Source organism: Phalangium opilio, unplaced genomic scaffold (genome assembly GCF_054372755.1).
Source record: "Phalangium opilio isolate 3A_F unplaced genomic scaffold, DU_Popi_V2 ptg000014l_1, whole genome shotgun sequence".
Classification (NCBI taxonomy): domain Eukaryota; kingdom Metazoa; phylum Arthropoda; class Arachnida; order Opiliones; family Phalangiidae; genus Phalangium; species Phalangium opilio.
The window spans coordinates 1020069-1035990 of NW_028324149.1; the positions used below are offsets into that span (position 1 = coordinate 1020069).

At 36.6% G+C, this 15922-nt stretch overlaps 2 protein-coding genes across 8 annotated transcripts in view; one reads left to right on the forward strand and one right to left on the reverse strand.

The window, feature by feature from the left end:
- Positions 1-5707, forward strand: part of LOC149704971 (uncharacterized) — a 209428-nt gene extending 203721 nt beyond the window's left edge. For all 5 annotated transcript variants that reach the window (XM_089865115.1, XM_089865114.1, XM_089865113.1 and 2 more), the window contains 4 exons: positions 859-994; positions 1395-1528; positions 1739-1976; positions 3961-5707. In XM_089865115.1, the coding sequence (XP_089721241.1) occupies positions 859-994; positions 1395-1528; positions 1739-1976; positions 3961-4082 (630 nt within the window). In that variant the 3' untranslated portion in view covers positions 4083-5707. The remainder of the gene's footprint in view (positions 1-858; positions 995-1394; positions 1529-1738; positions 1977-3960) is intronic.
- A 7012-nt stretch (positions 5708-12719) lies between these two features.
- LOC149704978 (cell adhesion molecule Dscam1-like) overlaps positions 12720-15922 on the reverse strand; it is a 75384-nt gene continuing 72181 nt past the window's right edge. For all 3 annotated transcript variants that reach the window (XM_089865119.1, XM_089865118.1, XM_089865117.1), the window contains exons 27-32: positions 15738-15895; positions 15616-15673; positions 15171-15422; positions 14747-15047; positions 14027-14172; positions 12720-13969 (exon numbers count right to left, since the gene is read on the reverse strand). In XM_089865119.1, coding sequence (XP_089721245.1) covers positions 13908-13969; positions 14027-14172; positions 14747-15047; positions 15171-15422; positions 15616-15673; positions 15738-15895 — 977 coding nt within the window. In that variant the 3' untranslated portion in view covers positions 12720-13907. The remainder of the gene's footprint in view (positions 13970-14026; positions 14173-14746; positions 15048-15170; positions 15423-15615; positions 15674-15737; positions 15896-15922) is intronic.

Genomic DNA, 15922 nt, shown 5'->3' on the forward strand with positions numbered 1-15922 from the left:
TCTCACCGCCCTTTAACCCAGTGGACAGACTTAGGCCTGAATATCCTGGTTTAGTTTTAAGTCGAAATTAAATTTTGCGATCGGTTGTATACCTTGTAGAACGAATAGCATTTTTCTAGAGATGGGATTCGAGATAGAATTTTTTGACTCTTAAGGTTTTTTTGAAGAATAATTTTTTTTTCCTTGTCGTCGAATTGAATGGCTGTTTACGAAGAAAGGAAGAGCAAAGGCTTAAAAGAGAACGACTGTAAAAGAAAGAAAGAAATAAACGAAGAGGGTGGAGTTTGGTGGAAAAAACCAATTTTAGGGAAAGTTACTGAGCTAGAAAATGCTATTAAGTACATTTTGCCTTTTTTTCTGAACCTCTAATTTTCTCGCAATTTTATGATACTTTAAATTGGAAGTTCATTTCACGAATGTAGATGAAGGTGATGTCAAATGGGGTGGGATTTTCATGATTATGTCTGAATTTTGTAATTTTTATTAGTGCTAACTTTGATAGAAATATCGTACCATTTAATCCAAACTTCGTATTTCTACCCAAGTTATTACAAATTAGAGATAAAAATCTTTAATTTAAAATCTTTACTTCAAATTATAAGCTTCTGTTTTTATACGGTCGGTGTTATTCATAAAATTTTATTTCTTTTTAATCTAAAATCTCTTTTCCCAATTTACCAAATACAAAACTATTTAAATTGTTTTTACTGCATTTAATTCATTGTTTTAACTTTTTTAAAAAAACGAAACAAGGACAGTGTACACGCTCAGTACCTCCGTGTTATTTTAAGTTCAAAAAATTTCAATTAGTTTTTTTTTTATTTTTGGTTTTTCATGATACTTTTTTTTTATTTGCAGTTGGGGAAATCAGACGCCCAGTCGGTGATATTGAAGCACGTGGATTTAAATTCCGCTGGCGTTTATCGCTGCGAAGTTTCCGCCGAAGCTCCTTTCTTTCAAACAGTTGAAGCTGATAAAGAAATGAAAGTTTATGGTAAGTTTGAAGTGACAGAGACCTAATCCGTAGTATTTTCCGCGAAAATCACCATTGAGAATAGTTTTTTTCGTCAAGTAAAAATTGAGATTTATTTTAGAGAAAATACTTTGTATAAATCTGATTAAAATGCAATGCAATGCACTAGCTCGCGTGTCAAGGTTCATATTAGAGGAGGCAACGGTTCATACTAAACTCAATACATTTAATTATATTTTTCGTAAAAGGCCCAATTTTATAGTAGTTATTAGCGGACTAATGATGCACTTCATGTAATAATGCCCCATAATTTAAGTGGAACGCTCTCTATTAGTGTTATAGTTCAAATAGGTCACACGCGCGCCTATTGTAATGACTTCCTCTGGCACTGAGAATAATTTTTTTGTTTCCTCATTTGCAGTACTTCCGGCGGAAGGGCCGAAAATTACGGGCAGCCAGCCAAAGTACCAAGTAGACGATACAGTCTCGGTCAATTGTACTTCGGCCAAATCGAAACCGGCCGCTTCCCTCAAATGGTATATTAACGACGATTTGGTGAGCATCTTTCTTTCTTCTCAGTTTGAAGTAATTGAGATAACATTAGTAATCTAATAGAGATAAGTACGACAGAACGATAACAATTTATCCAAATTTACCCATCTCGCGCGATGACCCTTTAATGGTATTGTCGTACTTTGACTCGTGACGTTACTTCTGGAAAGGGTTACTTGTAAGGAGAGGCGTAATTCATTCCGATTGGTTTAGGTGGGTCCGGAATACGAGACTGAGCACTCGACAACCTTGCACGCCGATGGTCTGGAGAGCTCCAGTCTCGGACTTCGATTTCTTGCCACCGATAAACACTTCAGGCACGGTAACATGAAGCTAAAGTGTACGGCTACTATTTCCCGTCTGTACACTATGAGCAACGAAGAGCTCGTCTTCGGAGGTAGACAGCAAACGTCAGGACTTCACGTCACGCAGAATGTCAATATAGGTCAACGTAAGTCAAACTCCCCAACAATATCATTTACCAGCTCGTCTAGCGAGACATTCTTGGGACAAGGGCTTTTTCACTCTCTTAGAAAGCCTTAATTCTAAGAAACGAAACAACTATTGGGTTTATAAACTGTACTTCTTATATTCATGGGGAAAATTGTATAAATTCCTCGGGGCAAAACGTTTCCTTTTCACGTGGGAAAAACCTCAAAGAATTGGTCCGGATATGTTGAAGATAGAACCTTACAACCGGGGTAGAGAGTCTGTTAAATCTATTGGTTCCTAGACTGGAACTCTACTATATATAAGAAGAATTGAGAAAGATCTCTTATCATAGACTCCAGATAAATAATCGGTTAGGAATCAAACATCGCCCAAGAGTGTATACAGACAAAGGCGTTGGCCAATAGGGGGTGTGAGACATAGACAGATACTTCACCACAGAAAGAAAACCCCTTTTTTTCTTCTCTTTTTGCAAAGAATACACTGTATACTTACTCTTCGGAGGGTTTTTTCTTAGACCATCCCAAATTGATAGTGTGGTTTCTATATTGATACCCAGTGAACGTTTGCATCTTTACCAAATTTTTCTTTTAGTACAAGTTTGTACTTTGCATGTTGAATTTTTGAGAGAAATTATAACTGCCTATATCATTATAATGCATGAGTGTTTTGATACTTCATTTCTGAAGGATATTACACGATTGCATGTAGCTCGTAACTATGTAAATGAACATATGCGAAGCATGTTTTAATTGCAACTATTTAAGTATAGCTGTGTTTGTTTTCATAGCACGCGTTTTGATCATGAAAGGTGTTGCCACTATTATGGTTTCTGACCGTAGATTTTTTTATCTGTGTATGGTTTTTGCTTTTTCTACGATACCATGTGCACCTTGCACTTGCGTTACTTGCCTTTCCTCTAACACATCGTCGCCTAAATGGTGTTGGTACCACGTTATAGTTCTTTTTGACCTTGCTCCAATGTTTCCTCCTCCACAAAGACATTTTTACTGTTACTTCAAAGACACAGTTACTGCGTGCCAAAACTAACTTTAATGAAAGAGTTAAGAGTTTCAACTTGTTTTGTGAAATTCAGTTCAGGATGTCTTCGTGTAAATTTTAATTCAAGAAGATTCGAATGAAAGTTTCGTCATCAGACATCAAAGAACCCTTATTGTTTTTAGAACTGCATGCGCAATTATTTTAAAATGGACATGATCTAATTGGAAGTAATATTTGTCTCCAATTTCTTAACGTATCGTTTATGGAGTTACTGGTCTTTGGCACTCTGTGGTGTATCGAAGTACCCTGTCCCCTTTTTTTTAGACGAGGAGTTGGTGCATAGGCCTACTACATTGGCTATGATTTTCGGGATAGAAGAGGTAGGCCTAGATGGGAGACAAAAATGTCTTCGATGGACCAACGGTATCGATTATCGCTCGGGAGCGGACGACGCTCGCACCCGCGTCGTTTATCAAAAGGTAGAAAGGCCCGAAAAAGAGTAAAGGAAAAAACTCTAACAAAACGCGTCTGGAAAAGCCCACACACCATCCAGGAATGGTAGAAATCCGACATTATTCTTTCTTACACCCACATACGTACAGCTACGATTTGGAGCATCGCCTCTTCCATACCCATGCATAGTATAGAACAAGTTGGCCGTATCAATAAAATATGTCAGTGAACCCCTTTCGAGAGACTTCGACTTCTATAGACCTATTAAACAGTGAAAAGGCTCAAAATCGAAGTGCCGTTGCAAAAAGTGAAGTCGCGTAATATATTTGGCAATAGAGGTATTTCAAACACTACGTACGACACGACGGACCCTAAAGAATGTAGTATCCATGTTTGGGTTGATAGGCTAAAAGCGAGAAAAAAATGTCGTTCAAATTTTCTTTTTCTTCTTGTTTTTTCTTTTTTTTTTCTTTCCTTCTTGTCTATATACAACTTCTTTCCCTGTCCCTGGTCCCTAAACACACAAACAGTTGAAGACGCTAGCTCTTCGTCATCGGTGGCTTCCTGTACACCAGGCCCGCCGCCAGCGACTTTATTTTTCTGCTTGGCATTCATCATTTGGCTGGACGACGTCTTATCGAGAGTCTCCTAACGGCCCTTCTACACTCCAGTGTATATACTGAGTAAAAAAGACGCGGGAAAATGACGGAAAAAGGCGGGAAAGTATGATATAGAGAGACGTGAATGCTATTACCTACGTCCACACGAGCCTATTCTCCTCCTTGTACTACCCCTCCCTCATTGTGGCAAAGACTACAGCAATCAGCTCCATCTACTTCTACTAGTTCTCCCTCTACTGGAAAATACGGCCAAGTCCGCCAACGAATCGTAACGGTTTTCTGCTAATAACTCTCCTTCCCTACATTCTTTTCAAAAACCCTCAAACCCCCACCCCTCCGCAAAAACCTTACCACTTTTTCTCAGAGGATGAAAGATAAAAAAATGTATAAAGTGGCGACACCTGTGATAAGTTTGAGAGGAAAAAACTGATTTTTTACTCGTGCGGTGCAGTGCAGTGGTAACGGTTAAAAAAAAGTGAGCCAAGGCCCACAAAGGCTTAGGAATCAAAAATACCAACGGAGTAATGGTTTGAAGCACGAATTCGAATTCGGAATATATGTATTTTACCAGGGAACGCTAAAGACCTGGTGCATCTTGGTATATAGTGTATAAAAAGTTTTAATTTTTTTTTTCTCCGGGAAGCGCCGCTGCTAACTTTGAAGGAATCTTTTATGGATTTTCACACACAAAACGTAACGTACAATTGTTGTGCGCCCGATGATTTGTGGATGAAATTCTTTCGGTTTTTCTTAGTTTACTTTAATTGAGCTATATACTTATGAGCGACGCGAAAAACTTGCAAACGAGTTTGTGGTGCGGTGATACTATAACATGACTAAGGATTAGTTGGCCGTGGATCTCGCTAATGCGATCGTAACGCTAGTTTAACAAATATCAGGGTTTATTAATTTATATTAAAATTGTTCTCGTAACAGTAATTTACAATATTTAATTAATATTGAAGTTCAGAAAAAAATATACTACAGCCATTTACGTTTTACAGGGTTTAATCTCATGAATTAACTAGTTTTGTACATGAATAATTTTCTTAAAGCACCTCGCTCCTTTATTCTGATTGAACATCTTCAGATTTTCTCTTAACAGAAAAACCTCAGCGCGGTTCATTTTATTTTAGGAAAGGACTTATGGTGCTTTTTTTATATTTTATTTTAAAAAGTGTTAAGAAATACTTTAAAATGAGTAGTTGAAAAGGAATTTTAATCATGCGCTCTTGAGAGAAGTTTCGATTGCTCGCGATACTAACGCGTATAATATCATTATACCATATCTCGCTCGTGCGTAATACGTAATATCAAACACAAAATCAAGGATTAGTAAAAAAAAAAAAAAAAAAAAATTCAAATTAGGTTAAAAAATATCAATTTTTCTTTATTAAATTTGATTATGGAAAAAGCGCGGAAAGTTAAATGTGAAAAGGAACTGAATTACTTGGAACAAACGCATTGAAAAGACGCGAAAACGCTCACCTTCCAAAATATGATGACGACATCAAGTTTTTCAGAGTCTATTTTTGTACAACAGTATATCATTTTAATCGGTGGTTATTTAGTTTTGTTGAGGATAAATCTAATCGTGTAAATAAAAATACGTATAGACCATAAACAAATATTAAATATATGGTAAAAACCGTACCCGTACGATTTCAGACTTGTGTTATACTCTTATCTATGCCTTTAAGTGAATTAAGGTAACCCCTGCGAAATCGCCTCTACATCCAACCAAAACAAAAGGTAATACCCCTTTAATTAATTAAGACTTAATTCATTTACTAAAGAGTTGTGATAAGGAAGTTCGGGATTTTTGGTATTATAGAAAAACCTTTCCTATCTCTAACCATACCAAAGAACAAAAAGTTGTGTTAGTATTTTCTTATCGACGACTGTGTAGAGTGTAGTGGTTATTCCTAAGGATTCGCCTGTTTTCTACCAGCGTATATCAGATAAAACGTTCTTTGGGATAGCAAGAGGCACACGACATAATAACCTTCTTAAACTCTGTTGAAGATAATTCACAACCCACATTTATTTAAGTCCATCTAGTTGTATTTGATCTAAAATAGTATAATCCTCACCGGATGTCTTTGCTTTATCAGAATTGAATTATTTATTAACTTGTGGAACGTCCTTTATATAAGGTTTTGTTAATTCTTCGATTAAAATATTATAATTAGTATGAATATCGCAAAAAAAAAACAAAAAAAACCGGCACCCAGCCAGCCTTGGGCCATCAAAGTAATACTTTTGCCAACATCAAAAAAAGTAAAAATTTGGTAAGGGGATGCTACTGGTAAGAAATTTGGTGGAAGAGAATCGATTCGTCAAAAGCTGACACAGTGATTGAGCTATTAAGAAAGGGGTCAAGAAAACAAATCCCTTTGACGGAGAGCGAGAGAGAATCGTGAAGGAAGTTCCGAACCCAACCCATCACCCTTCCGTCACACCAATCGTGATGGGAGGAGCTTTCCACTTTCCATCGAACGATAGATAAAATGAAAACGTGGTAGTTTGAAGAAATACCTACGAGTAGCTAGCTATAGATAGCTATTCTAGGCTACAGTGTAGCGACTTTACAGAGAGCCAATGAGCCCAGTGGTCATTTACAACTAGGTGACCCGTGTCCGAACCATCCATTTTCTTAGCTGGCCAAGATACTTTTTCTATTAAGCTACAGGAATTTGTTGAGCTCATACGAGCAAGTGGTAATGTGGAATTTGGCCACGTCGATTCTATGGGACAGTTAATTTGCATAGATGATATCAGGGACTTATAATAAACTGAGACCCCGCTTACAGATATGAAAGGAACGTTTATAATATCCCTTTCTTGACATCAACATGAACCTTAGATCACATCGCGAAGATCTTATTGCGGTGACGGTGATCTTCTCCTGAAACTAGCATGATCATTAGCCCTTTTCCACGATGCACCCATAACAGGCCTGGCCGACCCGTCGATCGAAACTGGGTTCCATCGTTTATTTTTCTTTGTGACGTACTTGGCGAGAAGGGACTGAGGTTAACGTGGACCTCCTCTCCGTAGAAAGAGGCATCAGGATCAATGTCTTTAATAAAGGGAGTACTCTCTAGGCCGAATCTTCTTGGTAAAACGTCTCATGGACTGCTTAAAAACCAGTTAAGAGAAATATTAAGCCCAGTATTGATTTTTAGCTTGCTCTTCACGACCTAAATTATTACTCCCTAAGAACATTGCCCTACTCGACATACGAGAACGTTTAGCGCCTTCTTATAGATAATTCTATGAGCTTATCCTTTCTTAATGTTATTCTGGTAGAGAAAAATGGTGTTTAAAACTGTCTAGACGTGTAAATGACCTCTAAATTGGGGGCTCTTTAAAATAATAATTGTAAGAGATTTAATGATGTAACTTATGTAGTTTGTTGATTTTATAATGGCAGAGAATATTTTTAGACTACCGGGGAAAAATTATGATGCAATGTTTTGGGATATGTGCGTTAATGTTATGTTTTAGAAAATGTGTTTTTATGCTGCAATGTTTGGAGAAATATTAGTAAATTATGCTGCAATGTTTGGAGAAATATTAGTAAATTATGCTGCAATGTTTGGAGAAATATTACTAAATTATGCTGCAATGTTTGGGGAAATGTGATTAAAATGTTCTGCAATGAGTGAGGTAATCAAGAAATTTGCGTAAATTACCAAGGAAGGGTTAAGAAACGTGCGTCAGATGGGTAATAAATTCTGTTTCACTATCTCTTTAATAAAAATTTGGAAATATTAAGTTACAAAAACAGAAGTTACGTAAGGAAATTCGATTTGAAGGAATGACTCGCTGCGAGTCGTTCGATAAGCAAAATATTATTTGATTATTTACGGCTTTGTTGAAAAAAGGGGGGAACAAAACGGGGGGAAATGCTGGTAAAGTAAGGGAATCATTTTTCATTCGGTTACCAAATAAAAAAATCAAAATCTTCCCGTTTAATCTTTGACACTCGCTCGCTCGCTGGCTGCCTGCGCCTCCAATACCGAGATTTTCTTTTCCAAAGGAAAGAGAGTCGAAAGGAATGAAAAAAAAATATTCGCTATCCTAATATATTTTTTACGATTCTCTCCGATTTCAATTTTGGGTTTTTTAAATCGCGAAAAAAAGAAAAAAAAATTAAAGAATGAAATTGCTTTCGAAGCATTTATATTTTAAAGCCAAAATATTTATTGTGTACCATTTTATACAGTTGATACTTATACAAAATCAACGCTGAGAAAAAGTCCCAATTATTGTACTAACCTTTAAGATAATGTTTTAAATTAGAATGATCCAATTCGAAAACAAAAGTTACACAGTGTCAACTGTTATATATTCTCATAAGTTTATAAGCTATCTTCCTTCCATAAGTATGACACTTGTAGCGCTAGAGACTTACAGCTCGAGCTAGTTATAGCAGAACGACAAGCGAAAATTGAAGTCTTACACTCGGTGGTCAATTTTGCAGGACTTCCATCTTCCTTTTTAGTCTGTACTAAGCCTTTGACAGCGCTTCAGTCACCAGGCGTCGCTTTACCTCGTATCTATAGCTTACGTCACTTCACGATAAGCTCCAGTTTGTAACCAGTGACAAACTTATGGAACATATCTTATTAACTTATGATACTCTGCTATTTTATTTCCGGTGTCCGAAATTCCCAGGCGTTTTATGTAAATAATTAAAGTAGGGTCTAATTTTTCATTTAAGACGAACTTTTCCCCGGGATTTGTTGCAGCTCGAGTCTTGGCGCGAACTCTTGTCAGATGTAATTCGTTTATAATCCCTTGAGAGGAAGAATTCTAGTTATAGTTTATCTTTTGTTCTGTTTTAGAGAAGAGCAAAGAACATACGTAGCTTCCGCGTGTTTACGAATTGTTCGCAAGCGACTGAATCGTACCCTAGTGTACTCTAGCGCGACCCTTCCGGTGTAACGTAGTGTAGTTGTACAGTACACTTGTTTTATCCTGGAGCTGCATGACAAGGAATATATATTTTCCTAAGAAAGAAAGAATGAAAAGGAAGAAAGACTCAGAACGAACGGGGAATAATGAACAAAGGATGGATGGATGTAGTCTTAGTATTTCTGAACTTACATTGTTATTTCTTTTTATAATTTCGTCAAAATTCCGCATAAATTAAGGGAAAGACGAGATATATTAAACAAAAGAAATGAATTCGGTTCTTTGCAAAAGAAAAAAGAAACAAATTTTAAAATGTAAAGAAACTTGAAGATATGCCTAGTTCATATCCAATTTATTTTAAACATGCATGGTTCGTATTGAAGCTGGATAACCTGGAAAACCTGTATAAGTCAGGGATTTGAAAAATGGAGGAAAACGTCAGGGATTTAAAGTTTCATCCTATAAAACGTCTGGGATAGGTCAGGGATTTCTTTTTTTGGTATATCAAACCATGATTGCTTTGAGCAGTGATAAATATGGGCAAGGCGCGATTATGAAATGAACTCTGACCTTAAAATAGTCAGGTATATTGGCAAAATTTCGTCAGGGATAAGCTGGAAAGTCAAGGATTTTCAAAATATAAAAATTCCGTTCTAACCCTGTTAAATTGTAGTTGCAAATTAAGGTTTGCGGCTTTAAACAGAATCTTCATATTTTATTAGGGTTTTCTATGTGAACGGAGCTTATCCCAACGTATGCATTCTTATTTAACGAAGCTAAATTCTTTCCCTGTTTTCGTCCCTGGTCTTGCTTAGCTTTTCTTTACGTAGGTTCTTTTGAAATTAGTTATTGTTCTCTTTGGGCTTCAATAGCGGCGGCGATAGGACACTAGGTGTAAACTAAAAGAAAAAAATACACTTCCTGACTCTTGAAGACTTAACTTTAACCGTGGGTAAGGGGATGGTACAGGAGGGGATGCTTTCGGAGAAAATGTTAGGAGCCTTTGGGATATGAAAGAAAAAATGAAATCAGAAATGTATAGTTGAAATGAGTACCGCTGAGTCTATTTGGTTTTTGTATCGAGAAAGGTCATGCTTTATTATCCTATTTAGAGCTAAAGTATCCAAAGATATTGATTTGAGAAGATGAAATTCAACTCATAAAGGCTGTTTGGATTCTGAGGTTCAAGTTGAAGAAAATCTAATACATATCTTATGCTCTGGAAACTGGAACAACTTTCCCAGATTTTCAGTCTCATTTCTGCCACTATATTTTTGATGATACCTAGGAAATAAAGGATGTGGGGTATAAGCTGCTAAGAAAATCCTATAGGGTCTAGTTGTAGAGATATTTTTGGTCTTTTGTCACCTGCCGCTTTGTATATTATACGAGGTGACACCTGCTGGTGACGTCTCATTTAGCTATTTTTATTGGCTTTTGATAAAGTAGAAAATCGCATTCTCTGTCGGAAAAGCCCGAGTGACGCGTCTCTCCGAGAGAAGAAACCGTATCAAAAGAAAAATAACAAAATATATTCGAAAATTTTCAAACTTCGACACCGCAATCTCACAAGTATAGGCTTATCTATAAATTTTAGAGCGCCATGCCCGCGAGTACTGGATCGATGCCTAACATATTTGTAAACTTAAAGGCGATGTGAAACTTTGAAATCTTTATGGATTTCAAAGGATGACTTTAAAACCACCGTGCATGGATCATATTGACTCAAATGAGCCGTGAGTTTAATTTTTCATAATTGGGAAATTAAATAGGGTAACGCAATATTAAGTAGTGTGCTTACTGATTGGTCGATCAAAGAAGCTTCCCGTCATCCCAGTGACTGGACACTTTCTGTTTTTTCTATACCCCTTTGATAAAACTTCGTTAAAAAGACTTGTAAGAAAAAAACCTTAGTGACATATTATTAAAGAGAAAATTTGAGAGAAAAATTGGGCTCTCTTGCATGAAACAAAATTTCCTTCTTTGCGATTTGGACACTTTTTAAAGCACCGCACACATCAGCAAAGAGCTGGAAGAAGGTAGAGTTGATCCAAGAACAAAAACACACCCAAGCTTTTTTGATTAACTTTCCCAAGACACGCAGCCAGCCGGCCAAGAGAAATTTACGCCATAGTTTTTGAGCGGCTTAGAATCGATCAAATTTACCAACAGAAAAGTGGCTCTTTAAATAGTTTCGGAGCCTCTGAAAGACTACAATATCCTTAAAGTAAGGTAACGTTTGTCGAGCTAGAAAACTAGTTGTTAGAAGAAAGAATTTGTCGCGTGAGAACGGACTTTTACACGGACACGACTTTTGAGTTAGAGGGATGGGCTAGTTATACGCGCAGCTTTCATTTTATAAAGGGGTTTTAATTAGAGAAGGCTGGTTAGTATCCATTCCCTTTGTTTCAGATGATACTCTTCTCTCATAAAGATACTAAGTTTAAGAGTCATATAAAATACTTTTAAAGACCCAAATATTTTGAAATGGATCGCGTAATTAACCTTAACTGCGATGTAATTAAATGTGCTAATTACCAACCAATTGCGTCCCTAGGGCCTGCATGCATGTATTGCTATGATTTTTTACTCAAGATTGACAGGTGTAAATATTGACTAGTAAATCAATGAAAGCTTTAATTTGGAATTAGGGTACAAATCGGGACTTAGTAAAGGACCTCTTGTTTAGGCAATGAACTTAGAAAGGTCTATCGTATGATATAGCTTTCACAATAATTACTATTATAATAAGAGGCAGCCTCGTGTTACTAGCGCTACTAAAAGGAATGTAAATGCCCCATGGTGTTACTGGCTAAACCAATTTTCCATTAAAATTCTTGGCGACATTTTAATTAAGGGTCCATGCTCTTCCAACCGGAGATAAAGGGTTAATTCCAGGCTAAGATGGTTTCTCAAGTAAGGCGTGAGGTGGCAAGATTAATCAAAATTACCCTTCTGCCAAAGAAAAAATCAAGGAATTAACCGATTAATTTTGCAAATAAATTTATTGAGAAAAACTCTCAAAGTTATATTTCAAAATCCACCACGTTACCAAACATTACTCAACCTTAATGGGGGGATTTATGTTACACCATGTGTGTTATTTAACACGCTAAGATCTAATATTATAAATGGGAAATTTTTGTTTGTTTACGATGGTACGCAAAGTACTATTATCTTTGAATGAGTATTTACATTTGCGAGAAATTGGGTATTGATTAACTTGGAAGTTTGGGAATGTTCATTGAAGCAATCAATTATATGGATTTATATTATAAAAGAGGTGTTTTGTTGGAAGCACCATCTTGCGACAGGTAGCGAGCTTAAAATCGTCATTTAATTAAAGCTGAAATTCAATTAAAATATTTATAAAATATAAACATTTTTAATAATTGAAAGCTCCGGAAATATTTATTCAAATCAAATTCTACTGATCGAAGAATTAATCGATCAGTTTAAAAAAAATGTTTATATTTCATAATAAATTCAATAATTTTACCAAATTTAGTTTTTACCGCGAAGATAAGAGGTATGAAAAATCATCACAGTGTTGCTGAAATTTCAAGATAAAGTGGTTCTCTGGGACAAGGTAAAGGGTAATTGTAAGTACTTACTATGTTTTAAGGGTTTCGCTAGATTTAGCCGTAGTATTCTGCCACTGTATATGTATTTCTAAAGAGGGCGCGAAGTAGTTATTCAAGAATAGTAGGCCTACATACAATCAGATTAAAATCGAATCGGTCATTTTCATTATAAACTTTATTTGCGTCTATGAGTGTGAACAGAAATTAAAACGTTATCTACCCGTTTGATTCAAACAAATTTAGGAACATTTACTGATGCCCACCGATTTAGATTGACCCTAGTCTTTAACAATGATTAGTTAATTAATAAAAACTACTAATTAGGTGGTTGGTAATCTAATGTAAACAGCTAACTGGGGAGTTTATTAATTAAGGTTAAAGTTAAATCTGACCAGGGTTAAACACAATTAAATATAAATAGATAGTACAATTAATATAAATATTCCCTGTACTTTCTTCTAACCGTCAATTTGAAAAGAAATTAAGTTTCATTATTATAACATGGTAATTAATAATCATGAATATTTTCTTCGATATTTAATTCGAGCTTTTGTATTTTGTTTGATCCGTATCACTCGGAATTTGAAATTTGACGTTTTTCTTTTTTTTTTTTTTTTTTGGTGCGAATTTACATATTTTCCATTCAAAACACATATTCAGGCGCTTACTTTGAAGAAAAACACTCACTCCCTAGTTATAGTTCTTTTGATGAATGTTAGCTAATTAGCTACGCGCACTTTTCGTATATTTAAAAAAACTGTTTGTTTTACAGTGTCTGTTGATATTTTATTTTTTTAATTCGTTCGATTGGTTACCACCAAGAATTTATTGATTTAAAAGAAGCAGGGATGAATAACAGACCTCGTGTCGTAAGCGGGACTGGGATGAAAAGAAGAGGCGGGTCTTTTAAGATCTAAAAAGCTCGGACAATTATTCTTCTTTTCAACTCCTCCCTGGTTTGTTGCTATTTATTGGGTACTGTTGTCTATTCTTGCTTCTTTTAAATGAACGAATTCCCGTCACCACTTACCAGAATGAAAGGAATATGGCACACTGAATTTTTATATTTAATCCAAAGAAATATTTGGATGAAATACCAAAAATCGCATCCTTTACTTTTCCGTTCGTTAGTTTTTTTTTATATTTCATGAAAGTTTTAATTTTTATATAACAAAATGATGATTGGAATGATAGCCTATTTAAGTTATTTTTCGTTTAGCGAGAGAGTTCTTTTGTACTGTTGATTTTAAGAAAACCGAATGCAAACCGCGATCAAGAAAAAGCCCACCATCTTCGCGAACACTATCTGACCTGCAGATAAGTAGCTCGTGCACGGCATTGACCCCTTTTCTAGCAGTTTATAATATCGGCTTTCGTACGTGTTCTGATTGGAGGCCTTCTTGGGAAAGCTCCTAGTGAATTAGAAAGTTGTAAATTAAAGGATGATCCTTTAGCAACGACCCCCTTACCTCTAGTTGAGAGCCTCGACAGTTTATCGCGGTCACAGTCGGTTTCCGAAAGTTCATTTCCGCTGTTGCCCCGTAATGGCGCCGATTCATTACAGCCGTTGAAAGTGTACAATGTTCCGTCACTGTCGCTCTCATCGCTAGACAATCTGAAATCAATTGCCCAAAGAATAGCCTTAAATCTCCAGTGTTAATTACACGAGAAATTAAATATTTTAGATGTAAATATAATAATCCAAAAATTATATACGTTCAGAAAAAACCGTAGGCCTCCTGGTATGTTTAAGAACTTAAGCTAAACTTTTAATCTAATTAAGTTACATAGTAAAATATTCATCAACCATTTTATATAATTAATTATTTAAGGAATGGATAAAATATACGTCGAGCGATTTCAAAAATCGTAAAATTTAAATTATGGTGCAGCAACTTCATCGTGGTTAATTCGATAAAAAATTAAAACGAAATATTTTAAAACTATTTATTTAAACCTTTGAGTTACTTCATGGGTTGCCAATTTGTAAAGAACTTTGCTAGATTTTCCAAGAAGTAACTGAAGGGTTGTTTTTCATAAAATTCGAGGTGTAAACAAATGAAAGTGGAAAAATATCATATTTTTTCGCAAGGGTCGCTGCACCATAAAACCTGACTAGTACAAACCTATTTTATTTAGACTAGGAGGATCTATGGTAGCTTTGCTGTGATTTCCCGCTCCTCCCGTACCCTTTCTTGATGGCCTTGGTAGGTTGCTTCTTGGTACCGGTCAACGGTTGCTGCTGTTGTTGTGGTTGGCTTTGGCTACGACTCCTATTAACACCGGCACTTGCGGAGGACCAATTTCTCGGTCTTTCACGGACCAATCCCGCGGAGAAACCACCGTGTAATCCTCCACCCATGCCACCGCTTCTCGGCTGGCAAGGTGTGTTTACTGGTGTTGATTCGTCAGAAGTGCTGCTACTACTACTACTGCTACTAGATGAGTCGCTACTTTGATGCTTGGATGTCCCCGCTTCGTTGAATACCACTTGTGAATGGAAATATAGAATTACTCATTACGCAACGCTTTCCAGATGAGGCCGTTCGTTAAACGTCAATAGGAACGGTATTGACAACGGTTGGTGGATGTTTATTGAAGCAAATTTTAAACCTGATAAGCCGGGCGTCAAGCACGCTCCTTGCCTCCTTTCGTTAGGCCTCGGCGGTGTTCCGCTGAATTGTCTAATTCCTGGATCAGTCGCTTCGGACTCCGTCGTAGCCGTCCCGCTTGTCCGGCTTTGATTTCTGGTACTAGAGCTGTCGTAGTGCAGAGGCAGGGGCGGTTGTCGTCTAGCATACTCGTAAGCCCGCATCAGTTCCTCTTGATTCGAGGAACCAGATGTTAGACTGTGGCTGTTATGGGCTACAAGCACAACCCAAAACATATCCGCAAAGAAAAAGAACCAGACTTCGATCGCAAAAGCAAATAAAACTCAAAATACCCAACCCCCGTTGGTAAAATAAGAATATCGTGCTAGACAATTAAAAAGCTTCTAGAAACTCAACCCCTGAGTGATGAAGAAGATAATGTGCCTCGTGTTTTGTTTTAAGTTTACCTTGGCTGTGATAGAGTTCCTCTTTTTCGTTTTTACTCGATGGAGCGTCAAGACTTGACTGTAATTATAAATACGTCACTTGTATAACTGATTTCATTGTGTCACTTGGACTGGAGGTCTACCTTTAACATGTAGGAAGGCTCCCCGTGTCTCAAGCTGAACGTTTTAAATTCTTCTGGAGGGTTCTCGTTGTCGTCTGTCGTAGAATCAGGAAGACGGAATGTAGCGTATGGTGTTATTGCCTCGTCATACTCCACGGATTTTCGTTGCGGTTTGGTTGCTTCAATATCAAAGACAGACGGACAAA